Source organism: Lynx rufus, unplaced genomic scaffold (assembly GCF_022079265.1).
Source record: "Lynx rufus isolate CCGP_SWC_20201006 ecotype Redwood Valley unplaced genomic scaffold, mLynRuf1.p SCAF_1, whole genome shotgun sequence".
In the NCBI taxonomy this organism is placed as follows: Eukaryota; Metazoa; Chordata; class Mammalia; order Carnivora; family Felidae; genus Lynx; species Lynx rufus.
Window position 1 is genome coordinate 117,902,600 of NW_025814823.1, and position 27,836 is coordinate 117,930,435.

At 40.4% G+C, this 27,836-nt stretch overlaps 1 protein-coding gene and 1 pseudogene across 1 annotated transcript in view; one reads left to right on the top strand and one right to left on the bottom strand.

Moving 5' to 3' along the window:
- Positions 1-1,153: 1,153 nt before the first annotated feature.
- The window catches only part of NDFIP1 (Nedd4 family interacting protein 1), a 56,496-nt gene continuing 29,813 nt past the window's right edge, over positions 1,154-27,836 (top strand). The window contains exon 1 of the mRNA XM_047086268.1: positions 1,154-1,391. Coding sequence (XP_046942224.1) covers positions 1,329-1,391 — 63 coding nt within the window. The 5' untranslated portion in view covers positions 1,154-1,328. The remainder of the gene's footprint in view (positions 1,392-27,836) is intronic.
- Positions 22,462-27,829, bottom strand: LOC124517136 (tubulin beta-4B chain-like; annotated as a pseudogene).

Here is a 27,836-nt window from a genome sequence, read left to right on the forward strand (position 1 = left end):
GACAGAAACAGCAGACCTCAAATGCCTGGTATATAGCTATACTGTGGTAGGTGCTATAGGAGATAGAAAAATATTTAAAAGATACATACTTTCATCTTCACAGAGTTCATAATTTAGTTGCATGATAATGGTTAAGAACGCTGGTTTTACATTCCGGCTTTACCTCTCACTGGCTCTGTGTTCTTGGTTAAGATTTTTAAGCTCTTCAAGCATAATTTCCTCACCTGGAAAACACTGATAATTGTATCTCCTATATGGCAGTTCTGCCTGCTTCCTTTCAGTTCTTCCACTAGGCAAGCTCTCGTTCCCCTCACTGCCTTTGCAAATATACCTGTTACCTGGAAAGCTCTCTGCATGGCTGAATCTTTAGAGTTTGGCCATTCGTGTCACCTCCTCAGAGCGCTCTGGTTCAGAAAAATAGCATGTCTCCGTCCACAGATGAGGCTGTCAAAATACTAAAGGACTGAATAAAGATGAGTATGCTATTATCATCTACCCTAACTAGGCTTTGTTTGAAATCTAAAGCGTTCTGGAGGATGTTGGGTCAGAAAACTTTTCTGTAACGGGCTAGATGGCACGTAATTTAGGGTTTGCAAGGCAGTACTCAACAAATGCGAGTGGCTGTGTTCCAATAAAACTTAATTGATGGACAATGAAATTTGAATTTCTTATACTTTCTACCGACACTGGACCGGATTTGGCCTCTGCCCTGCGGTTGACAGACCCCTCATCTACGAAAATGGCAGACAAGAAGGGAGTTGGAAAAGAACGGATATTGCACAGCAGGCATCAGGGATCAGACCGCTGCTGTGCCAGACTCTCAACCTCCCCGAGCGCCAATGACTTCTTAAACGGGGCTGTGGCCCCCATATCGGGGTGTGAGATGAGGGTTAGATGAGTACACACAGGCGAATCTCAGAGCTCACACGAAGTGCTCCTTGGTGCATAATTCCTTTTCAGCGGCTACGCCTCGGACGCTTCAGCCCCCGGGGCGCGGGAGGAGGGGCGGCCCCCAGCCCGAGCGGCTGCTCGGCGGGACCAGGGCGGCGGCGCGGGGCGAGGCCGGGCCGGGCCGAGGCGCGCGGCGCGAGTCGGGGGCGGGGCGGCGGCGCCGCCGCGTCGTCGTCGTCCCCGCCTCCTCCCCAGGGGCCGCGTCGGAGCCTCCGCGGCGGCGCTCACAACCCGAGGAGAGCGGCTTGCCTGGAAGCGGCGGCGGCCATCGAGACTCACCCGAGGCGCGACCCTCTCGGCCTCCGCGCTCCCAGGCCGCTGTGCCCGCGTCCCTTGAGCCCGGTTGCTCACCTTTCTTCTCTGCGGCCAGCTGCGCCATGGCGTTGGCGTTGGCGGCGCTGGCGGCGGTGGAGCCGGCCTGCGGCAGCCGGTACCAGCAGGTGAGCGGCGCGGAATCCCTCCCCGGACCCCGGACCCAGGGCCCTGCCCGCCGGCCGCTTCAGGCCTCTCCGGCCCAGCCTGTGGCCGACGCGACGCCGCGGCTTGACAGGCCGCGCCTGGCCTGGGCGGGCCGGGCGCGCCCCGGGCTCGGATTCGAGGCTCTGGCCCATCCCTCGGCGACCTGGGGCGGCACTCGGGCTGTGGAAAACCTCTGCCCCGCAGCGTTTCCCGCAGTTTCCGCAGCGGGCGGGTCCCCGAGGACCCCGAGGGTCGGAGCCCGAGACCCTCGGGAGGCATCGGCCCGGGGGCATTCAGTGTTCCTTTTTCCACCTTTGGTTTGATGTCATTGGAAAGAAAAGAAAAGGAAAAAAAAAAAAAAAAAAAGCACGCCTGAGATGGAAAAGGAAACTAGGTGGAGAGAAAAGATTAAAATCGCTGCTACTGCGGCCGATAGCTCCCCGCAGCGAGATGCGATTGCTCAGGGTTTCAGAGCCTAGTCTGTTTGTGGAAACCCATCCCCCTCGTCTCTGTTTTAAGACAAAAGTCAAAAATGAGACGAGAGGCAAGTCCACAGTTTGCAGTAGATTTGGAAAAAGGCGATGTTTTTTTAGCTGGGGCCAGCCCCAAAATGTCGAGCTTCGTTGAATGCTGCAGGGCGTGTGCCTGGGTGTGTGTTTTAAAAGCTTGGAAATGACGTTTAAAGAGATTTAATAGCATGGCTGGGGAGGAAATGTATAGGGGATGATTGGAGTATTATCTGGGTCATAATTTATAAATTGAGGCCCTGGGGAAAAGAGCTGCTTGTTTTACTCGCCTGTGTATGTAGCTGGGTTCCCCTCGGAAATTCACAGTCTGCAGGGTTTTAGTGGTATTTGACCTAATACTTAGTAGTTGTGGAAATTAAGCCGGGTAGTAACTGGTGTTGATTGGAACCTCAGATAACTGCTTGCATCTTGTCCTTTCAGATGTTTTTGGTATAATTTGCATACAGATGTCAGTCGTGCTTTTATGAAATTAAATGTCCTATCATTGATGATCTACAGTTTTGTATTTTAGAAATAAGGAGAACCGGTATGATTAAAACATCTAGATTAACCCAGTGCGGCCGGTTACCAGTTTGTTTTGCTGTCATCAGCCCTGTGTTGTAATTTCCTCCCTCCTCCAGCCGGACTCCTGAAATGACTGGTTAAGAATTTAGCTTCTTGGTTTCATAAACACGCCCAAACTGGCAGTGCAGTCTAGTCCTTACATCTCTCACTGTCTGGGGTCTGGTACATGCTTTTTTGTATGACCTTGGGCATGGCTCTGGGTTCCTCCCTGTTTAATCAAATACAAGTGACGGTTGTCACTTAACTGTCACCACAGTGTTCAAAAAGCTCATGTACCCCACAGTGTGTTCTAATTCTTTTCATCCTGCCTTGGGTAAGGCAAACAAGCAAAAAGCTGTGGCTTTTCTTTGTACTGCCATCTTCTTGAGCTATTAGGTAATGCTGACATATTGCTGGAATACAAAAATTTTGCTGCTGGAGTATTAAAACTATGTATACATTTCTTGGTGTAGTACTTAATATCTTTAAATAGGCAGAATTGAAGTATGCCAGGGACAGGCTGTCCTTATTTTATTTTTTAAAAATCATTATTTTGGAGAAATAACTTCCAAAAACAGCATGGAAAAAGAAATAATCTGCCTAGAAAAATTGCAAAATATGAAAGTCAACCTCGTCTAAAAAACCCCACAATGAAACCTATCCCCCATGGGTAACCAGAGTTAGTATTTTGATGTGTATCTTTGTGGACTTATAGGTATGTAAATATACACAAATATAAATCAGTATGCATTTGTACAGATAAGGAAAGCTAATATTGATTGAGCATTTACTTTGTGGCACTCACAGGACTAAGTGCTTTACATCCATTATTTCACTAATCCTCATAAAACCCCCATGAGGCAGTGTTTGGTATGATTGTATAGATGACAAAGTCAAGACTCCAAGAGGCTACTTAACTTGCTCAAGGTCACAGCTTCTAAGTAGTGATTACAAGGATAAATACACACTCACCTGCTTAAAACACAGGCTCACGTTCCAAATATAGGCATGTGCATTAGCAGATATATATGTGCCTATGTATTTTCTTATGTACCCATACGTGTATATATAGAGGTACATCTTTGCACACATGTACTGTTCTATGGGCCCCTGATTATACTTATACACATTTTGTGCATAGGTGCACATGTGTATGTTTACATACCGACTGTGCCCCTGTGTATCTTGTTCTGAGACACAAGTGCATTCACAGAGTTGCATATATATGTCTATGTTCGCATTTGTGTACAGAGGCACACAATACAGGTAATATAAGGTGGGTTAGTATTTTAATGCCTGCAAAGCATGTAATTATGGCTGTGCTATAGTTCAAGTCAGTTGCCTGTTGGTCACTAAGTATGTTCATAATTTTTTTCATTCACTGAAGTTTCTTTTATATACATCATCTGTTTTCCTTAGTATAAATTTTATTTGTGTTTTAATTTTTTTCTTAGTATAAGTTTTTAGAGGTGGAAATGCTTCGTCAGAGAATATACATATTTAAAAGGGTTTTGCATTATAGAATGTTGGTGAATTGTCCAGGCAACTTGATAGGAGCATGATACTCTGGTTGTCACAAAAGGCCGTTCTAACTTCTACTTGATCTGGTTAATCAAATTGAGCTGGTCCTCTAGTAAAGTAAAGGCAGTTGAAGACTGTAAAATTCGTTACTAAATAAAAACACAGTTTTGCCTTTATGGTCTTTTTATCAGTAGGACACCATGTGCATAACTTGAACTTAGCATCATGATGCACAGAAAGTCTGAGCTCATAGTTTCCCTGTGACTTTATTTTTTTTCCCCCTTTTTGCATTTTGAAACAGATTGTATATCCAAACATTCAGAAGCACTGTTTCAGAGGGTCTAGGTAAGCCTGAGAAACTTGTTATGTGTTGCTCTCTCTGCAGACTTTTATTCCTGTTCATCCATTCTAAGACCTCTTGGCCTCACTAGAATGGATCTTTGCCTGTATCATGAATTTTGCCAGATACTTTCCTAAATGTTTTGAGATCTTTGAATTTGAATCTAATCTCAGGGCGCAACAATGACACTGCCATATAGGCCTAAAAATAGACTGTAGAATGTTTAGCTTTCGACTTCACTCATTGCCTGCTGAAGAAGTTGACTGCTTATAAGCATCACTAATAAGTTTGTATCGTCTGATGACACTGTAGAGCAGCTTTGGGAATGATACCTTTTTGGATAAATTCTTTCAGGATTGCGGAGGAAGGTTTTGAAAGATCACAGAAAGAATTTCATCTCTTCCAAGCCAAACCATATTTATGCTAAAGTGTTAGATGAAGTCACGATCCTGGAGGAAGGGTGAAAAGTGCCCATGTGGTTTTATTTTTTTATTTTCAAAAGTCACAATTATATCTTGGAATGCCTCTTAGGATGTTATGTCCAGATTTTAAGGTTATTTTGCTGTCTTGCTGGCCTATATGGCCAATGATCAAAGAAAACTTTTCCAAAACTTTTGAGAAGATGGGTAGAGTTGTTTCCACAGTACCTACACCATTTTACATTCCCACCAGCAGTGTGTGAGAGTTCCAATTATTTTTTTGGGGGGTGGCACAGTGTTCCAATTTTTAACATCTTCCTCAATACTTGTTATTTTATTTTTTTGATAAAGCTATCTTAATGGGCATGAAGTTTTATTTTTTGATTTACATTTCCCTAATGATTAGTGATATTGAGGATTTTGTGCTTATTGACCATTTGTATGCCTTTGGAGAAATGTATATTCCATTTTTGAATTGGGTTGTTTGCTTTTTGTTGAGTTGTAGGAGTAGAGTCATTTCTTAATAATATTTACATTTTCAACTTTTTACCATGAAAATTCCAAACATACTAAAATACGGTGTAATAAATCTAATGTACTCATCACTCCGCTTCAGCATTGATTAGCAAATTGGTAATATTGTTTCATTTATACTCCCCACCATTATTTTGAAGCAAATCCTAGAATGGATGTCATTACATCCATAAATTTTTTTTTGTAACTCTAAAAGATGTAAGCAGATAGTATCCCATGAGAAATATATCATGAGGGCACTTTTGCAGTTTATTATGAATATGGAAACAGGATTTGTGAGTGTCAGGAGCTGTAGATTACAACTGTGATTGGTATTTGACTCCCTCTTGGTAAGCAGTGAGTGTTTTTTGTGTAGCAGCGATGATTCTTGCTGATCCATTGTTATTTTCTTGTCTGGTCCTACTGGTGACCACTTCTTAGGGGAGATTTAACCAAGGCAGGTTTAACCAGATTTAACCAGATTTAACCAGACTTAACCAAGGCAGAACTCCTTGGTTTGGGTAGGGACTAAGGCCCAATTGAGGAAATCCTGGCATCATCTCAACTGATGCCACCGGCTGGTTTGCCTGAACATAACTTCACATTACTTTATGCTAGACACCCATATATCATGTTACCTGACATAACATTGTATTATGAAATAAATCCTATGAGAGTGACTTTGTATTCTTACTAATTTAAAAAAAAAAAAAAAAAAAAAAGAAGGCCTGAAGAGGTTCAGGTGCCATCTTCTGATTTATTTGTTCTTAGGGCTTTAAAATAATTGCTTTGGTTTCTTAATAATTTATTCTTACATTGTCTTTGAACAAGTACAACTGTTTAGTGGAACCATATACTTGTAGTAGTCGATGGTGCCTGTTTAGATAAAGCAGCTTCTAACACTTTAATTAGAGATCGATGTTGATAACCAGCCTGATGATCTTATCTTTATTCTCAGATCATTTTTGCCACTATAGGCAATTGCTAAATATCACGTATTAAATTTGTTGAGCTTTACATACTCCAGTTGCTACTGTTTCTAGTAGCTATCTAGATAGAAATGCAGTTATGGGTTGTTGCCTTCATCAAGTGTAGTAATAAAGTGAGTGTTATTAGACATCATGTAGCACATCCTGCTATAAAAATTAGGATGACTCATTTATTTTTGAATAACACAATTTATACTAAAAGTTATAAGTACTGGGTCTAAATACTGATCAATTTCAGAATGTTTCAGGTGAAATATTTTCTTACTGATTAAAGCAATTTCTTTCATATGTGTGAATATGTATATATACACATATATATATATGTATGTATTGTGTGTGTGTAGATGTATTTTTTTATCCCCCTTAGCAATATTGACAGTTTTTCTTTTAAATTCATATATTATAGTAATATCAGTTACTAGTTAATGAGCTGCTTGAATGGGATTTAGAGGTTTTTCTGGAAATTGGATGGTTTATGAACAGAAATATAAGAGCTTAGGGAACGGCTTCTGTTTAATAGCACTTTGATTTTATTTATTATTCCGTGCTTAAGTGTGTCATTTAAAATTAAACATTTGTTGGGGTGTCTGGGTGGCTCAGTCAGTTAAGTGTCTGACTTCAGCTCAGGTCATGATCTCATGGCTGATCTCAAGCCCTGCATCGGATTTTGTGCTAACAGGTCAGAGCCTGGAGCCTGCTTCAGATTCTGTGTGTCCCTGTCTCTCTGCCCCTCCCCTGCTCATGCTGTCTCTTTCTCTCAAAAATAAGCATTAAAGAAAAAAAAAAAAATTAAACATTTGTTGTTATACAATGGTACACAGATACTCTTCGTATACTAGAGCCAGACAGAACACTTGCAAAGGAAAGCTTGATTTCCCTCCCAATCTCTTCTCAGAGGTGTAACTGCCCCTCAAGTTTGTGCGCATTCTTCAGGCTTTACAAATTTTTTTCCCCAGGGCACCTGGGTGGCTCAGTTGGTTAAGCGTCCAACTTTAGCTTAGGTCGAGATCTTCCAGTTTGTGGGTTTGAGCCCTGCATTGGGCTCTGCACAAACAGCTCAGAGCCTGGAGCCTGCTTGGGATTCTGTGTCTCCCTCTCTCTCCCTGTCCTTCTTGCGCTTGTGTGTGCTCTCTTTCTCAAAAATAAATAAATATTAAAAAAAATTTTTTCCCTTTCCCTTTTTTTTTTTTTAAAGTAGGCTCCATGTGCAACATGGGGCTTGAACTCACGACCCTGAGATGAAGACCTGAGCTGAAATCAAGAGTCAGACACTTAACTGACTGAACCACCCAGATGCCCCTTCCCTTTACTTTTTAAAATAAGCCTTTAAAACATTTTTTTAAATAAACTTTAATTTTTGAAACATTTTTAGATTTTTCAAAAACATTGAGAAGATAATAGTTTTCATGTACCCCAGAACCAGTTTTCCCTATTAACATCATTTATTAGCATAGTACATTTATGACATTAACGAGCCAATATGGAAACATTATTATTAATTAAAATCCATTCTTTATTCAGATTTTCATTTTTTAATCTTTTTATGTTCCACAGTACCATACAGGTTACCACTTTACATTTGGTCGTCATGTTACCTAAGGATCCTCTTGGTTGTGATGGTTTCTCAAATTTGCCTTGTTTTTTTTAAAAAAAAAATTTTTTTTAACGTTTATTTATTTTTGAGACAGAGAGAGACAGAGCGTGAACAGGGGAAGGGTCAGAGAGAGGGAGACACAGAATCTGAAACAGGCTCCAGGCTCTGAGCTGTCAGCACAGAGCCCGACGTGGGGCTCGAACTCACAGACCGTGAGATCATGACCTGAGCTGAAGTCGGACGCTTAACTGACTGAGCCACCCAGGCGCCCCAAATTTGCCTTGTTTTTGATGACCTTAACAGTTTTGAGGAGTTTGAATCAGGTGTTTGTAGACTGTCCCTCAAATGATTTTTTTTTTTGCAGTTTTATTGATAAATAATTGACATACATCACTGTATAAGATTAAGGTGTACAGCACGGTGGTTTTATTTATATGTATTTTGAAGCAGTTACAATAGGTTTACCTAACGTCCATCTGCTTATGTAGTCAATTGCATTTGTCTAAATCTTTTTCCATGATTAAATTGGAGTTGTGGGTTTTGGTGAGGAAGACCACAGATGTAAAGTGCTATTTCCATCATATCATATCAAGAATGCATAAAACCAACATAACATTGTTGATGTTGACCTTGATCACCTGGCTGACGTGGTGTTTGTCAGATTTCTCTACTGTAAAATTACTCCCCCACTCCCTGCCTTTCATGCTGTGCTCTTTGTAAGGAAGTCGCAGTCTATGTACCATATGCACTTAAGGATTGAAGAGTTATGCTCCACCTTGTGGAGGGCAGAGTATTTGCATACATTATTCAGAATTTTTCTGCGTGCAACATTTATCTCTTTGTATCTATTCATTGATATCAGTGTGGACTCATTTATTTTATTCTTTGAGTTGTAATCTAGTACTATTTTATGCCTCAAATTGTTGCACTTTTGGCCATTGGAACTCTCAGTTGGCACTTGTGTCCCTCTGACCTGGCTCCATCTTTTGGTTTTTTTAAGCACTTCCTTGCATTTGGCACCAGGATCATCATGTGCATTTCCTGTGCCACCCTAGAATCAGCCATTTCTCCAGGGAGCCCTGGCTCCTTTAATTGGAGAATGGTGTTAGAAACCAAGATCTGTGCTCATTGCTACTGGGCCCTTTTGGTTGACAGAGGAGAGAAATATATGTGTGTATACCTATCTGTATGCATTTCTATATGTAATCACCTGTATCTATGTTAAGCTAACCAAGTCTAACCCATTACTATGTGGATCACTCTAGCCTCCTGCCCTGGCCCCTGTGTAAATTCCCATTCAGTAGTGAGAAACCTTGCTTCCACTACCCGCCATCCATTTACTTAATTCTTTAATTCTAACATACGTGTGGAGTGGTGTCACAAATGTTAACCTATTCCTCTGTGGGAAACAGTTTTCTCAACTAGAGGACAGGGCATATGTACAGTTTCTTTGCTTTTAGGTTTATAGACTACTCATTTCCAAAGTTGCTTAGGTCGTACCTTTCCCCTCATCTTTAGTGGGGTTGTTTCATACATTTATAATAGATTGTTAAGAAAAATGATAGGAGTGATTTCTTTTTTTCCCAAATTTTTGTTAATAATCATGTGGTTTTTATGTTAAATTTTTTATAAGTTTTGTTTTTGTTTTTTATTTTTTGTAATGTTTACCCATTTTTTTGAGAGAGAGAGAGAGAGAGAGAGAGAGAGAGAGAGAGACAGAGCACAGGCAGGGGAGGGGCAGAGAAAGAGGGAGACACAGAATCCAAAGCAGGCTCCAGGCTCTGAGCTGTCAGCACAGAGCGCAACACGGGGCTTGAACTCATGAAGCATGAGATCATGACCTAGGCCAAAGTTGGCCACTTAACAGATTGAGCCACCCAGGCACCCCAGTTTTATTTGTTTTTTTAAAGGTTTTATTTTTAAGGACTCTCTCCACCAATGTGGAGCTCGAACTCATGAGCCCGAGATCAAGAGTCACATGCTCCATCGATTGAGCCAGGCGGTGCCCCAGTCATGTTTTGCTTGTAAAAAAATTGCTTTACAAACTAATTTGGAAATAGTTTCAACTTACAAGTTGCAAGAATAGTATAAAATAAATCCGTATATTTATTACTCACATTCATCTTAAGCATTAAGGTCTGATTAACAATGAATACAGTGCTGTAAAAACTGAAAGCACTGTAGGTAAAACCCAAGTCCCTTTAACCTCTACGGTCTTTTTTCTATAGAATTCTCTGCTTATTTTGCTATTTTCTTTGTTACTAAATTGTTCTTAATTTATTTTGTCCTTGTTAAATTTAGATGAAATTTTGTGAACTAGGGAATCGGGAATACAGTGTTAGTATTTTGAAGCTTTCATTTTAGGAGCTTTATGTTGTAGCATCCAAACTCTTCACATACCTCTGCGTTAATAAGCAGGTTTGTTGTTGTTGTTTTTCAGTAATCTTTACATCCAACATGGGGCTCGAACTCATGATCCCAAAGTCAAGAGCTCTACCGACTCAGCCAGCCAGGCACTCCAATAAGCAGTTTTTGAAGCTGGTCATGTAGACTTTCTATCTGGAGGGTTCACTTTGGGCACTAAGTAGAGACTGGGTTAGGAGAACATAAAAGAACTTTATTAAAACATCTAATCAGTAATACTCCAGCTTCTATCATGAAGTAAGAGGTTGTGTGATTGTGGGTGAGAATTTTAACCTCTTATTCTGGCCTTATTTTGTATTGTGTAAAATGAAGTAGTTGGACTATTATTATCACTTTGATTCCTTCCAGCTTTATAATTGATTGCTTTTGCATATAGGAGCTAGTGGCTTTGATCCAAAGAGACAGCATTCTACTGATGATTTAGCAAACGTCTTTGTAATAATTATTAAAATTTTTTTTAATGTTTATTTATTTATTTTTGAGAGAGAGAGAGGGGGATGGAGGATCTGAAGCAGGCTCTGCACTGAGAGCAGAGAGCCCAATGTGGGGCTTGAACCCACGAAACGTGAGATCACGAGCTGAGCCAAAGTTGGACGCTTAACCGACCACGCCACCCAGGCGCCTCATGAATAATTATTTTTAAAAGTGATGTCAGTAAATATAGATGGTGAGTTTATGCTAAAAGATAAATTATACATTGTTTAAAAATATAGAAAATGTTATCTTAATAGTATATTTTAAAAACAGATGGGTCATTGAGTATAGAATACCATTTTGTAATTTTACAGTACTAGTCAAAGCATTCTGTTTGTAAATCTTTCCCTTCTGGTCAGCTTCAAATATTGTATGTCCCAGAAAATAATTAATAATGCTTTTAGAAATCGTAACTAAAATTTTTTCAAATAAACTTTGTTTTTTAGAGCAATTTTAAGTTCACAGTAAAATCATCACTTGCTGTCACACAATTTTATTCCTTTGTGATAGAAGCTGGACTATTACTGATTAGATGGTTTTATTTTAAAGCTTTTATTTTATTTATTAAAACAATTTTTTAATGTTTATTTTTGAAAGAGAGAGAGAGAGGGAGGGAGAGAGAGAGAGAGAAGCGCAGAGAGAGAGGGAGACACAGAATCTGAAGCATACTCCAGGCTCTGAATTGTCAGCACAGAGCCCGCCATAGTGCCTGAACCCATCAATGGCAAGATCGTGACCTGAGCCAAAGTCGGATGCTTAACTGACTGAGCCCCTCAGGGGCCCCTAAAGATTTTATTTTTAAGTAATCTCTGTACCTGATGTGGGACATGACCTCATAACCCTGAGATCATGGGTCATGTGCTCCACCAACTAAGCCAGCCAGGCACCCCTGATGAGATGTTTTAATAAAGTCTTTGTAAAAGTGAGAAGCTACTAATTTTAAAAGTTCTAGAGCTTTTTTTTTTTTTAAAGAAGTTGGCTCTTTGAGTTATAGTATTCTTTTTTTTTTTAACTTATTTTAATATTTATTTATTTTTGAGAAAGATAGAGTGCACAAGGAGGGGAGGGCAAGAGAGAGGGAGACACGGAATCCAAAACAGGCTCCAGCTCTGAGCTGTCAGCCAAGAGTCCAACGCGGAGCTTGAACTCACAAACTGTGAGATCATGACCTGAGCTGAAGTCAGACACTTAACCGTCTGAGCCACCCAGGTGCCCCGAGTTATAGTATTCTTATTCACTGCTTTTAGTAGTAGCATTTTCAGAAATTTTGAAATTGTCATGTTACTCTTGAAATAGGATAAGAAGAATGATTTGGGGGTAATCTGTAGCCTTGAGGATCTTACACGTGATTGATGGTTGATACTAGGTTTTTTTCAGCAGTTTTGTCCTTCTGTGACTGAATTGTCACAGATAGAGTATTTTAAGGTGTGGTTAAAATCAGTTCTACTCAGTCATGTATGTAGCAGCATTAATTGTCTTAAGCATGTTGGCCGAGTTTTATTTCAGGTGGCTGAGTTAAGTGAGGCGATCACAGTTACTTGATATTGTGAGTTTCACAGCCGTCTTGCCACCTTTCAGCTGTGACCAAAATGATCAGCTGAGTAGAAGGGGAGAAAGTTATGGGAGGTGTGAAAGGTAATCGTTGGCTTATTATGTTAGCATCTACTATTATTTGGAAGGTTAAAATATCTTCATGTGTCAGGTTTAATGTAATCCAAATGCCATTTTAAGTTTGACTTCACATTTCAGTGAAAATATTTAAAGTAAGAATCTGTAATTGTGTTGAAAAGGATCTCAACAATTACCAGGCCATACCTTCTAATCCTGATTTTGTATTTCTCTTAGCAGATTACTTTAATTATTATTTAATTGTCCCTGGTTAATGCTGTAGTTACTTCAAGAAATGAACTTTTTTTCCCTTTAAAAAAATGTACACTGGGTTTCAGATACTATAGTGATATTATAAAAGGTTATTTAATGATGAAGAAAAATTCCACCATGCAGTGAATGAAAAGCTTATTCGATTATTTATATTCACCCAAATGGCTAGAAGGATATTTGAAAGATGGGATTATTGTGGTTTTTATTTTCTTCTCTATATTTTTGCCTATTGAGTGACTAAAGAGAATGTATTACGGTATTGGTGTGATACTAATTACTTTAATTCAGAGAATGAGATAGCAGATAAAAGACATCATTTTAAGGTGGAAGAGTAGTACCTAGTACCTGGTTCTAGGTAGGACGCTTCTGAAAAGGTGAAACTTGAGCCTGGCCTTGAAAGATGAGTAAGATGTAGATGGGGGAGACAAGTATTTGGGGGAAGGATGGAGTCTCATGACTTGTTTCCCATGGGGAACATGTTTCAGGTCTAGAGTGCATCACCCTCTGGTCTGGAGGCCTCCTCTTACCTAGCCCCCAGCTTAGTTTAGGTAGTCTGTCCAAAAGGGGGTTTGAGTACTCCCCCCAATAGGTTAGTTTCTCCTGAGCACAGTGAGAATCCCCTTTTGTGACACATTTTGTAATCATGTTTTATGTTTTAAACTTTTTTTTTTTTTAGTTTTTATATCAAAGTTATATATAGGCGTATAGGTTAGAGTAAAATAGATCTCATATACTTATTACTAAAAACAGTAGTCTCCTGTTTAGTTGCCTATGTCTTAATTCTTTTAACTGTTTCTTTTGCTGTTTTGCTATTATCCTTGTAGCTACATAACATTTTATAGTGTGCTACTTCTTGATTTTTCAGTTTTCAGTGTTTAAAAAAAACTTGACTTAACTGCTATGGGAGGTAAGGATTTCTCTCTCTTTTACCACCCTCCCACAGCTGCATGTACTCCTGCTTCCTTTCTTCTCACTTTTCTGATATAGTTGTGTCCATTATGTGGTTAGATCAATATTCAGCATTTACAGTAATTGAAAAAAATAAACACTGTTCAGGGCTGAAATATGTACTATACTGTGGTTACTTGTCCTTGCCTGAATAGTACTTTATTTTCCCTGAAGTTAGTAATTATTTTGGGAGTGGGGGGATGGGTGAAATTGGTGATGGGGATTAAGGAGCATACTTGCTGGGATCAACACCCCAGGTCATGCATGGAAGTGCCGAATCACTACATTGTACCCCTGAAACTAATATAACACTGTATGTTAACTATACTAGAATTGAAATAAATTTTATAAAGTAATTACTTTTTTGTTTGCTCATTTTCTATGTACATATCAGAAATTGCTAATAGCACTAATTAATCCTCAGACTTTGACCTAATATTCTCCATAGGTTTTTTTGTTTGTTTTTGTTTTTCTTTTTTGATATGTTCAAACATAACAGATATTTTATTGCTGTTGTTTAGGGTGGGAGGTATCTTTTCTGGCCATTTGACCCATTCTGGAAGGTTGCTCCCAAGGTCCGCCATTTCCTTGTTATCCCAGGGGTTTCCTTTCCCAGACTTTTTGATTGAAGCCCCTTTCCTTGATTCACTTCTTTCTTTCTCTCCATTTACTGCCTTATTTTCCTAGAACACAGCCTACAGTGTCTTTCTGAGGAAGAATGCATGGGAAGTTAAGCACCCCCTTCCTTTTTTTTTTTTTGACACTTTGCACATCTAAGGCTGTTTTATGTTGTTGTCACACTTAGACTTCTGGTCCAGAAACATTTTCCTTTAGAATTTTGAAGGCATTTACTCTAGTGCCTTCTAAGTTCTGTTGCCATTAGGAAGCCTGAAGCCACTTTTGATGTCTCATTCTTCAGATGTTGCCTACTTTCTCCAGCTCTCTGTCTCTTTCACCCTGGAAGCTTTTAAGAGCTTCTTTTTGTCCCCACTGCTCTTAAATTTCACTGTGTTGTACCTTGAGATCTACTTTTGTCCACTGTACCGGGCATTCAGAAGGCCCTTTTGGTCTGGAAGCTCATGTTTATCAGTTCTGGTAAATTTAAACAAGTTTTTTAGATTCTAACTCATTGCAGTATTTTTAATATCTGTTTTTTAAAATGATGTTTATTTATTTTGAGGGAAAAAGAGAGTCCCAAGTAGGCTGTGCACTGTCGGTGCAGAGCCTAATGCGAGGCCCAAACTTAGAAAGAACCGTGAGATCGTGACTTGAGCCGAGATCAAGAGTCAGACGCTCAACTGACTGAGCCACCCAGGCACCTCAAAAAGCTCAGGATGTTTGATGGAGCTTCTTGTTGAATCTGACTAGACTGTTTCTTTGAGTGGATGTCTTTAGGTCTCTTCTTCTGGGCTGCTTAGTTTCCCCCAGAGAATAGGCCTGACTGCTAGTAAAAAGGGAACTGAGGGACACCTGGGTGGCTCAGTTGGTTAAGCTTCAGTCTTCAAGCTCCGGTCATGATCACACGGTTCGCGTTGGGCTCTGTGCTGACAGCTCAGAGCCTGGAGCCTGCTTTGGATTCTGTCTCCCTCTCTCTCTGCCCCTCCCCTGCTCATGCTCGCTCTCTCTTTCTCTCTCTCTCTCTCTCTCTCTTTCTCTCTGAAAAATAAATAAACATTAAAAAAAAGAAAAAGAAGGGAGCTAAGTGGGGAGAAAGCTAGGAGATCTCAACACTTGGTACATAAATCTCTCAATCACTCCTGATTTGCTACCCTTTCTCCTAAACTGTGTGTCTCCAGCCCAAAACTCTGTGCTTTTACACTGGTCAGAAAGAAAAAAAAATCTCTAGTCTTCTAGTGGGGATCCTGGAATTGGATTCTGGGCTGAGTCTGTCACCTTTCTTTCTGCTTTTAAATCTCATTTTCATTCCTACTTTTACCAGTAACTGCTGCCACCAGTTTTTGAGCCTTTTGAGGATATAGTGCAAGACATGTCGCTCTTCTGCTTTCTGGTTTAGGATTCACTTCTCTTGGGTCTGCTGTGGTAGTTGTCACCTTTCCTCTTGCTTCTGGCTTTTGGGATTTTATTGCTGCTTCCTCTCCTGGTACTTGTCTCTCTATTTTTTTTTGACTTAAAATTAACAAAACTTTACTGACATTACATTAACATTTACATTTCCTAAAGGATTATTTATGGAGTAAATGTGTGTGTTTAATCATTAAGTAGAATATTAAAATTGCAGTTACTTCTTTTGATGGTCTTTTCTTTGATGAACTACATACTTAGGTTAAAAACAGCAGTCACATTCGCTGTTGTGTCCTCTACCCCACACCAATCATGGCCAGACTTGTTAACACATTGAGTGGTGTTACATTATTCTAGCAGTTAAAACACTTGCATGATGGAACTTTCTGGGATTATGAGGTGGAGGGAAAGATAGGAGATGCTTAATGCATCTCTCTATCTTGGCTCTCATTGTTCTTGGAGGAAAAGGGGACCTCTTGACCAAGCCTAAGTTTAGGCAGACTCTGTTGAGCACCTTTTGCCATCCCTAATCTGTGCCCTAGCATGCTCTAGTCTAGGCATAATAATAATAATATAGTAAAAAGCAAGCATAGCTTTGGAACTCAGCCTGAGAGAGCTCTCGTTGCTCCTGGGGCCAGCAGGGCCAAGCAGGCTGTAGTCAGAGCTAGTGCCTGAGTTGTAGGCATGTCTGTCACTTTTAGTGTGTGGACATTTGACTTTACTGTCTTCTTAATATAGAATATTCCATTTCTTGCTATGCCAGTTGTTTTCAGAAGAAAAAAACAGTCTAGGAATTAGTGTGATTAAAATACTAATTTTCCTTCACTTGTACTACAAACATTTATTGAATACCTGTTTGTACCTAGTACAGTATGCTAAATGTTATAGGTGGAATACTAAATGTTACACATATCTTATTTCTCAGGAGTTGAAGGTTGAAGATGCCAGTTTCTCCTTTGTGTTTCTTGCACTTTTGTTCCTATTTCTTTTTAAAATTGGTAATTATAGAATCACAATTTTCTTTTAATTTTTATTATGAAACACGGTACATACAAAAGGAATACATGTAATGCATAAGGTTATAAAGCCTGCAAATAAATCAAATACCTGTGAGTTGGCAGTCCTTTTTGGAAGGTTTTTGTGTGTGTGTGTCATACCTCCTTGCTTTTAGACTAGCCAGTAAGAGAGAATAACTTTTGTCTTTGTTGCTTTAGAAAGCCTGGTTTCTCATCAGTTTTCTCCGTGTTTTATGTGCTCCTGGTGCTAAGTAGTGATAGGGATGCTACCTGCTGCTGGTTACTCACGGACCTGTCATCACTGTCCCTTCCACAGTTCAGCACTCATCTGCGTGGTGCTCCATGCCTCATCTGTACATTTATTTGGTGATTGTAAAGTAATGTGAATATTTTAGGTACATGTGAACTGGTCGGTTAAGAGGGCATTAAGATAAGCTGCCATTTCTTTAGGTAGATTTATGTTAAAACTACACCTCCATCCTGCTTTAGGTAACATGTGCTGATAAGGTACCTGTGATGTGCCACTCGGTGTTAAATGCTACGGTGAATATAGAGATAAACCATGCAGAGGTCCCCGTCTGTGTCATGAATACTTTGCTAGTCTCCTTTTCTCCCCTTCCTGAATTGTTATTGAAGTATAATTTACATGCAGAAAAATGCACAGATCATAAATGCACAGCTTAGTGAATTTTCACAAGTTGAACGTGCACTTTTAACTAGTACCCAGATCAAGAAATGACATTATCAGCACTCGAAAAGCCCCCTTCATGTACCCTTCCAGTTACCTCCTCTGCATTGACTGGCATGTTAGATTTGCTTGGTTTTGATCTTTATTTAATATAATACAATACAGTAATACAGTAAATATAATATAATACAGTAAATGCTATTGTTTCTGGCTTCCTTTGCTCAACATTATTTTTGTGAGATTCACCCATGCATTGTATGTTGTCATAGTTTATTCACATGGCTGTGTAGTATTCCACTGTATGGAGATCCCACAATTTAGTTATCTATTCTGCTGTTGATGGGCATTTAATTTAGATAGTTAAATTAAAACAACAATAATGTTGTTTTAAACGTCCTGGTATGTCTTTTGGTGAACATATGTGTTTCTGTTAGATATATACCTAGAGTGGAATTGCTGGGTTGTAGAGTATATACAGATTCATCTTTAGTAGGTAATTGCCTTGGTCATGGGTGACTTCAGCTCACGTCATGATCTCACGGTTTGTGGCTTGGAGCCCCGCGTCGGGCTGTGTGCTGACAGCTCAGAGCCTGGAGCCTGCTTTGGATTCTGTGTCTCCCTCTCTCTCTGCCCCTCCCCCACTCGCGCGCGCTCTCTCTCTCTCAAAAAATGAATAAACATTAAAAAAAAATAAGATAATTGCTGAACAGTTTCCTAAAGTGGTTGTACAGATTTACAGTCCCAATTTGAGAGTTTAGTTGTCATATGTCCTCATCAGCATTTGGTGTTTTCTGCTTTTGTATTTTAACTATCGTCTATGGTTTTAATTTGCATTTCTGTATGACTAATACAATGGAGCACTTCTTAATAAGTTCAGTGGCCATTTGGATAACTTCTTTTGGAACTGTCTCTTCAAGTTTTTTTTTTTTTTTAATTTTTTTTTTTCAACGTTTATTTATTTTTGGGACAGAGAGAGACAGAGCATGAACGGGGGAGGGGCAGAGAGAGAGGGAGACACAGAATCGGAAACAGGCTCCAGGCTCTGAGCCATCAGCCCAGAGCCTGACGCGGGGCTCGAACTCACGGACCGCGAGATCGTGACCCGGCTGAAGTTGGACGCCTAACCGACTGCGCCACCCAGGCGCCCCTGTCTCTTCAAGTTTTTAAACCATGTTTCAGTTGGGTGATTTCCTTTTTCTTTGTTTTTCCTTTTTCTTGTTTTTTAGAATCTCTGTATGTATGCTGGTTATGAGTCTTTTGTCTGAAAAATACATCTTCTGCCACTCTGGGTTGTCTTCATTTTCTTAATCGTGTCTTTTGAGTGAATAAAAGTTAATATGAGAAGCAAATGTGGGTGAACTTCTTTATGTCTTTGGACACAAAAAAGCTAACGATAAAGGAAGAAATTGGTAGTCTGCTTTTGAAGAACAGCAGTAGGATCGATGTGTACCGCTTCTATAGGAAATTGCTGATAAAAATATGCCATCCCCTGTGATGCCCCAAACACTAAGCTAACCATCGGTTAGAGAGTATTGACATACACACAAAAAGGTAGAGCCCAGAAGAAACCAGTTGCTAGACCTAAAAAACTACTTCCTTTGGTATTTTATTTTAATATAATGGTATATAGGAATAGTGCTTCTTTCGGTAGATTTAATGAAAAAGTTTTTTCATCCTTGCTGACAGATCTTGATCTTCATAGTTACACATAAAGCATCCTTAAACACATCTCATCAAATTAACTTTTTAACCTCCAAAGTTATTATTACAACTTAAACTAATAGTCTTCCTAGTAAATGGAAAAAATGGAAATGTTCTTTCAGGAACATTAAGGGGACAATAATCAAAAATTGATGTGATCCTGGCATGTATTAGTGCTTGATAAAATTTTATTGAGTGAGATATTTAAATTTATGACTCTCCATGAGGAAGGTTGTTGTGGGCTATGGCAGAAGAAAAGGTAATAGAACAGAAAGCTTGAATCACAACATATTTACATTTGATTATACTCTAGGTTTTATGTCTACATTAATAGTGTTTGCATTTTATTTTTTATTTTTTTAAAGTTTATTTATTTAAGTAATGTCTACACCCAACATGGGGCTTGAACTCACGGTCCCGAGCCCAGGAGCCTCATGCTCTTGCTGACCGAGATGGTCAGGTGCCGTAATAGTGTTTACAGTTTCAGTACTCCTGTGTGGTTGAGCTGTTTTACAGAAAGTTATACAAATCAAACTAATTAAATATATTGTTAGATTTCGTGAGTTTGAGCCCCCTCTTGGGCTCTGCACTGACAACATGGAGCCTGCTTGGGAGTCTCTGTCTCTCTCTGCCCCTCCTGTGCTCATGATCCGTCTCTCTCTCTCTCCGAAAAATAAACATTTTTTAAAAAAAAGCATACTTGAATAGATGTCAGTTGTATTCCATGTTCTGTTGGGACAACTTTTTTTTTTTAAGGCATTGCTTAATGTACAATTTTAAGTGGTGAATAATTAGGAGTTCATTTTTGCTTCCATGTTGGTATTTTAGAGCTGTAACATATCTTAAATACAACATACGGGTTTAAAAATAAAAGCATGAGCAGTATTCACCACTTTTGCATTGAAATTATGGGCTAGATTTGATATAAATCATTTAAAAGTGAGTCTGGTCTAGCTACTATTTTTACGTTGATTATTCTGTAAACAAAAGATGAATGGTTTCTATCATCCTGTCAAAAGCAAGGGGACTAAGCCAAGTGCTTACTGTCCATTTCAACTTATCTTTGCCAGGAATTTTAATTACTTTTCCAAGTTGGCCCTAGAGCTCTGAAGCCTGAGTTTTCTAAGGAAGTAAGAAATGGAGAAGAGAGGTAGGACTCAGGATGTTATGGAGGACACATTGTTAGTAAATAGTTTGGTTGCTACTTCTTAAAAGAGGCACAGAGACCTATTTGAAAATGTTGCATGGTTGTCCCTCCTTGTTTCCCCAGTCTTTATAAAATCATGAAGCATGGGGAGGGTGGGGCTTATCATTAACTTGGAAGGCTCTTGGCTACAGATTTTGTTGAAGTTAAGTGCCAGAAAACACCAGGCACCATTTACTAGATGCTGTCTTGGTGATGCTATCAGTGGTGGAAATACTTGAGCATAAGACATGGATCCCAGAGGTTGGCAGGTTGATCACAATTTTCTAGTCCCACCCAAAAATCTCACAGTGCTACTATCATAGCCATAGTTGGCTAATTTAGTATCTCTGTGGATGAGGAGTGATTTCTTTTTTTTAAGTTTATTATTATTATTATTACTTTTTTTTTTGAGAGAGAGAGAGGGAGGGAGGGAGAGAGCTTGAGCAGGGGAGGGGCGGAGGGAGAGGGAGAGAGAGAATCCTAAGCAGGCTCTGTGCTGTCAGCATAGAGCCGAAAGTGGGGCAGAACTCAGTTCAAGAACCATGAGTCAGACACTTAACCAGCTGAGCCCCCCAGATGTCCTGAAGAGTGATTTCTCCTAGCACCTTGGCTTCTTAGGAAGGTTGAAGTTGGAGGTGAGTGGCTACTATCTTGCCTTCCTCTTATCTCTCTGGATGGTATTCCTTGTTACTTGCATATCAGGTGAAGAAAGAAGAAAGCACAAGTTGTTATATTCTAGTTCATAATATTTGCTCTCATTTCTAAGGACTAGCATAAATACAGAAAGTATTTTCTCTCCTTCCAATCCAAATTTTATTCATCAGTTGTATTTATATATGTAACAGTGATCATCACAGAAATCTTTATTTTTTTAATGTTTATTTATTTTTAAATTTTCTAAATGTTTTCATTATTTTTGAGAGAGAGAGAGAGAGAGAGAGAGAGAGAGAATCTGAAGCAGGCTCCAGGCTCTGAGCTATCAGCACAGAGCCCAATGTGAGACTCGAATTCATGAACCACGAGATCAGGACTTGAGCTGAAGCCAGATGCTTAATGACTGAGCCACCCATGCGCCCTATTTATTTATTTTTGAGAGACAGAGAGAGAGAGAGAGAGAGAGAGAGAGGGAGATCATGAACGGGGAAGGAGTAAAGAGAGAGGGGAGAAAGAATCTCAGCAGTCTCCACACTGTCAGCACAGAGCCTGATGTGGGGCTTGAACTCATGAACTGTGAGATTGTGACCTGAGCTGAAACCAAAATTTGTACGCTTAAATGACTGAGCCACCCAGGTATCCCCATCACAAAAATCTTTAAGTGAAAAGCTTTATGAACTGATGGCCTTTCTAAGGGGATTTACTGTGGTATTAGTTTTCTTTTCCTCTGTTATTGCATTGACTTTTTAAGGCATTATTCTGATTACTCTTCTTTTGCTTTGGTGAATTTTGACTTTTAATTGTGTTTTTATTATGGTATTAAGATTTGCATTTATTTTTTCCTTCTGACATGAGACATAGTATTGGGGATAATCTAATTCTGGTGGTTTATTTTTAAAATTATCTTTGGGGAAACTTTTGAAGTAGAAAAAAATAAATTAATGCTATCCATTCTCAGCTCTTAAAATAGGTTGTTAGCCAAACTGTTTTTTTTTTTAATCTACACAATTTTATTTATTTATTTTTCAATATATGAAATTTATTGTCAAATTGGTTTCCATACAACACCCAGTGCTTTGGGTTTTTTTTTTAAGATTTTATTTTTAAGTAATCTCTACATGCAATGCAGGGCTTGAACTCATGACCCCATGGTCAAGAATTGCATCCTCTACTGACTGAGCCAGCCAGGTGCCCCAAACCTATGTGATTTCTTGATCCTAATATTTTTCTTATCAGGAGGGGAGAACATTAAGAATTTTTTTTTTTTTTTACTGCAATTAGTTTGTAATTTACTGTGTTACTTTTCTTTATTTTTGTCTGTTTGCAAGTACATGTTCCATGTTGAGATCTGAGGATACTGATGGGATCAGGACCATTCTCTCCCATTTATGAGCATAGACATTGATTTAGTAAGAGAATGATGATTTGGAGCAGTTAATTTTCAGCACCCCCCCCCCCCCATGAAAATGCTTTAATGGTGGTGTCTGTACAGCATATGAGATCACAGCAGGAAAAAGAGTAAGAGACATGGCTATACACAGAGACGTAGCTTTCAGAGAACTGGTTACGAGTGAATACAGAGTTCACACAGCGTCCATGTTTTATTGGGTATCAGCTCTGGGCCATCTCTTCCTCTGCCTCCTCTTCACACTCACCTTCCTCCTTGACTGTGGTGTCCTGGTACTCAGACACCAGGTCACTCATGGTGCTCTCTGCTTGGTAAAGTCCATCTCATCCAAACCTTTACCTGTTCACCAGTGCGGGAAGGGCTTATGCCAGAACAAGGCTGTGAACTGCTCTGAGATACATGTGAACAGCTCCTCAATGGACGTGCTATTGCTGATGAAGGTGGCAGACATTTTTAGCCGCCCCCCCCCCCCAGGGTGGGGTGGCACAGCTGATTTTATATTATTGGAGATCCCACTCCACAAAGTAGTTGCTGTTCTTGTTTTGGACGTTAAGTGTATGTTCGTCCACCTTCCTTTATGGACATGTGGCCCTTCAACACTAGGGTCACAGGTAGTGGCTGTGGAGGAGGTCTCAGGTGGTCATCATGTTCTTGGCATCGAAAGGCTGCCGAGTGAGGTCTGGCACCATCAGGGCCAAGTACCCTGGCTGCCTTGGCTGGTCAGTGAGGCAAAGTCCCACTGCACTGAAGAAGTACAGGTGGGGGAAAGGTACCATGTTGACAGCCAGCGTGTGGAGTCAGCACTGAGCTGGCCAGGAAAGTGCAGGCAGGTGGTGACCCCCCCACCCATGGTGGTTGACACCAGGTGGTTGAGGTCCCTGTAGGTGGGTGTGGTCAGTTTTAGGGTTCTGAAGCAGATGTCACAGAAGCAGAAGCAAGGCCTCGTTATCAGTGCAGTAAGTTTCATCTGTGTTTTCTACCAGCCGGGTGGACCCAGAGGGTGGCATTGTAGGGTTCTGCCATCTGTCCAACACCTTGACTGAGGGCACCACGCTGAATGTGTTCGTGATCCTTTCGGGACATTCTCCCCGTATGTTGCTGATGAGGAGGGTACCCATCCCAGACCCGGTTTCCCGGTACCCCACCCAGGGAGTGGGTCAGCTGGAAGCACTGCAGGCAATCACAGCTCTCAGCTCCTTCCTCACAACATCCAGCACCCAGTCGGCCAGGTCTGCACAGTGCATGTAGGGCCCTGGACCCAGTTGTTCCCAGCACTACTCTGACCTAAGATGGAGTTATCTGGCCTGAAGATTTGCCGGGAGGGCCTGGAGCACACGCAGTCCATGGTACCGGGCTCCCAGGTCAGTGAGCGTAGTGCGGGGCATGTACTTGCCACCTGTGGCCTCTTTGTAATACATGTAAATTTGCTCCAGCTGCAGGTCGAGGTGGCTGTGGTAAGTGCCGGTAAGGTCCGTGCCAGGCTCGTTGCTGATCACCTTCCAGAACTTGGTGCAGATGTGGTTGCTGCCCTGGCCTGTCTGCAAAGTGCAACATCTCCCTCTTGGCGAGAGTGTTGGTGGCAGTGTGGGCAGAAGGACCGGCGCAAGAGCAGACCAGTGGGTGTGCAGAGTGTTCTTCAGTTTTGTTTCATTTTTTTAAAGAGTTTTTTTTTTTAATGTTTATTTATTTTTGAGAGAGCACAAGCAGGCGAGGTACAGAGAGAGAGGGGGACATAGAATCCAAAGCCGGCTCTGTGCTGACAAAGAGAGCCCCATGTGGGGATCCAACTCACAAACTGTGAGATCACAACCGAAGCCAAAGTCGTATGCCCAACCGACTGAGCCACCCAGGTGCCCCTTCAGTTTTGTTTTAAACAAAATTTACATTATATAAGTTTGCCTTTTCAAAATTAGAGAATACTTTATTTTGAGATGTAATTCACATACCACAGAATTCACCTTTTTAAAGTATACAGTTCATGGATGTTGACTATATTCACAAGGTTTGGAAACCATTATCACTATCTAATTGCAGAACATTTTTATCACCCAAAAAGAAACCTGGCAGTTTCCATTAGCAGTCAGTTACTCCCCTTTCTTCCCTTCCCTAGCCCTAGCAACTACTAATCTTTGTCTCTCTTGGATTTGCTGTTTCTGGACATTTTATATAAAGGGAATCATAAAATATGTGGTCTTTTGTGAGTGGTTTCTTTCACTTAGCATATTGTTTTCAAGATTCCTCAGCATTCTGGCATGTATCAATGATGAAATTATGAAGTGGGGTTTGTGAGCAAACGGCTAAGAAAGAATTCTTGAGACCTTTCTTTTTTTTGGTGCAAAAAGGTGATTTTATTATAGTAGGGGGACAGGACCTGGGGGCAGAAAGAGCTGCCCTGGAATTGTGAGGAGTGAGTGATTATATATATTTTTAAGTTTGTGGAGGAAGATGGGTAGAGATAAAGTAGGTTTCTAAGGAATTTTGGAAGCAGGACTTTTAAGAACTTGAGGGGCTAGCTGCTGTTAAGATAAAATTACTTTTAGGGGCACCTGGGTGGCTCATTCGGTAAGCGTCCGACTTCAGCTCAGGTCACGATCTCGCAGTCCGTGAGTTCGAGCCCCGCATCGGGCTCTAGGCTGATGGCTCAGAGCCTGGAGCCTGCTTCCGATTCTGTGTCTCCCTCTCTCTCTGCCCCTCCCCCGTTCATGCTCTGTCTCTCTCTGTCTCAAAAATAAAAATAAACATTAAAAAAAAATTAAAAAAGATAAAATTAAGGCACTAAGGGAGCCATGAGTTCCTTGAGGAAGGTCACGTTCTGCATGTTTCAGGTGTCTGTCAGTGGGCTGCAAGCTGTAAGGAGATTTAATTTAAGCTACATCTCTGTTGCTTTTGTTTCCCTCATCATCAGTACTTTTTTGGAAGGGGGATATACCCTATTTTGTTTATCCGTTCATCAGTTGATGAGCATTTTGGCTATTGTAAATAATCCTGCCATGAATATTCATGTACAAGTTTTTCTGTGAAACTGTGCTCTTGGTTCTCTTGGGCATATACTTAGGAGTGGAATTGCTGGATCTTTTTATAACTCTGTTTAACTTTTTTTGGAGGAACTGCCAAACTTTTCCACAGTTGCACCGTTTTACATTCCTACTGGCAGTGTATGAGGGTTCCAATTTCTCTATGTACTCAACAACACTTGTTACTTTCCTTTTTTATTTTTTTATGGCCATACTAGTGGGTTAGAAGTAGTATCTCTTGGTATGATTTTGCATTTCTGTGATGACTAATGATGTTCAGCATCTTGTGTACACTGCTCATTTGTGTATCTTATTTGGAGAAATGTGTATTACAAGTCTTTGCCTGGGGCGCCTGGGTGGCTCATTTCGTTAAGTGTCCTATTCATCTCAGGTCATGATCTCATGGTTCAGGAGTTCAAGTCCTGCATTGGCCTTTGCACTAGTGGTACAGAGCCTGCTTGGGATTCCCTCTGTTTCTCTCTCTCTCTCTCTCTCTCTCTCCGCCCCCCCCCGCCCCTCCCTCACTCGCATGCACTTTCTCTCTCTCTCAAAATCAATAAATAAACTTAAAAATAAATTTTAAAGTCTTTGCCTATTTGTTTATTATTTTAAAGTAATCTCTACACCCAACATGAGACTCAAACTCATGACCCCAACATCAAGAGTTGCATGTTCTACCAAGTGAGCCACCCAGGTGCCCCTGTGCTAGTTTTTAAATTGGATTTTTTTATTGGCAGGTTTCTCCTTATCAGAAGTATTTACCTTACTTTAAATGTCATCCTCTAATTACTAGCAATATAATAGAGAATTGTTCTTGAATATAAAGAGTCTGTTGATGTTAGAACAATAAAGTTTACAGTCAGTATACAATTAAAAATCTAAGACTATGTATAATAGAAAATTCCTAGTCCTCACAAACTTTGGCTATTTATTTTTTTTTTAAGTTTATTTATTTATTTTTGAGACAGAGAAAGAGAGAAAGAATGAGAGAAAGAACCAATAGGGGAGGGGCAGAAAGAGTGGGGGACAGAGCCTCTGAAGCTGGCTCTGTGCTGACAGCAGATAGCCCAACACAGGGCCTGAACCCACGAACCTTGAGATCATGACCTGAGTTGAAGTTGGGCCCTCAACCGACTGAGGAACCCAGGCACCCCACAAACTTTGGCTTTTTCTGAATAACAGAGTAAAATGCATACTCAGTTGTTTACCTAAAGAAATGTGCTTATTTATTTTCTGTTAATTATACTGTCTCATCTGGTAGGATTTAGAGTATGCAGAAGTAGTGGGCTGGTAATGAGAGGTTTAAAAATTGCATTATAAGGTAAAAGATTTAGGATTTAACGCTAAAATTAGAAATAGTAACATTTAAAGCTAGAGTTTAGGCATTGATCCAGGGTTTTCTGAGACTTACTGTTAATAACTAAAAAAGGGATTTAAAACATAAAGGAATTTTCTTGCTGTTTAAATAGGACCCAACCAAGAAAAAAAAAAATGAGTGGTGCGAATACTTGTAACATTATGGGTTTCTTGGCTAGTTCAGCATTATTTTCCACATGCTTGTTGTGTTTGTGTGAATTATGAGGTATATTTTGGTACATTTTGTCATGTATAAGGCTTTTGGGGTCTTTTGTAGTTTTGGGTTTTTTGTTCTTCCATCCATAGTAAATAGAAACCAAGAATGACTTTTTAAAAAAGTTTTTTTTTAATGTTTATTTTTGAGAGAGAGAGAGAGAGAGAGAGAGAGAGAGAGCATGAGTGGGAAATGGGCAGAGAGAGAGGGAGATACAGAATTCAAAGCAGGCTCCAGGCTCTGAGCTGTCAGCACAAAGCCCGATGTGGGTCCTGAACTCACAAGCGTGAGATCATGACTTGATCTGAAGTCGGATGCTTAACCAACTGACCCACCAAGGCAGCCCCCCCCGAAGAATGATGTTTAAGTGCCTTTAGGTACTGCCATCCAGTACATTTGTGAATGTTGCCCCTTACTTAGGCCTAATCATAGCTCTGACTCTGCTGTTGCTTAAAAACAGCTCATTTCAGGTTGCTTGCGTGGCTCAGTCAGTTAAGCATCAGACTCTTGATTTCAGCTCAGGTCATGATCTCACTGTTCGTGAGATCAAGCCCCGTCTTGGGCTCCAGTGCTTTGGATTCTCTCTTGCTCTCTCTCTCTGTCTGTCTCCCCCCCCCCCCCCCCCCCCCGCAATAAATAAATAACCCCAGCTCATTTTTCAATGGAAGACCATCTTTAGAACGACTCAGGGGAGAGGAGTGATGAGGCCTTTTTGCTGGGATGTGAACTCATAAGAATTTACACCTGCAGGGTGTAAGTGTCTTTAAACTATCTTTTCCCTACTCACTAGGAATATAAATTCCACTTCCAGGAAGTCTACCTGTCTCTTAGGCCCCATAGGTCCCTATTATCTAACTCCCATGATACCCTGGACTTCACTGCAACACTCACTTCACTGGAGTCCCTTTTATGCTGGGTTTCCTCACTAGAATGTGAGCTCGAGGAGGTCCTCATTGCATCTGCCTTGTTTCCCACTATATTCCTCATGTCTGGC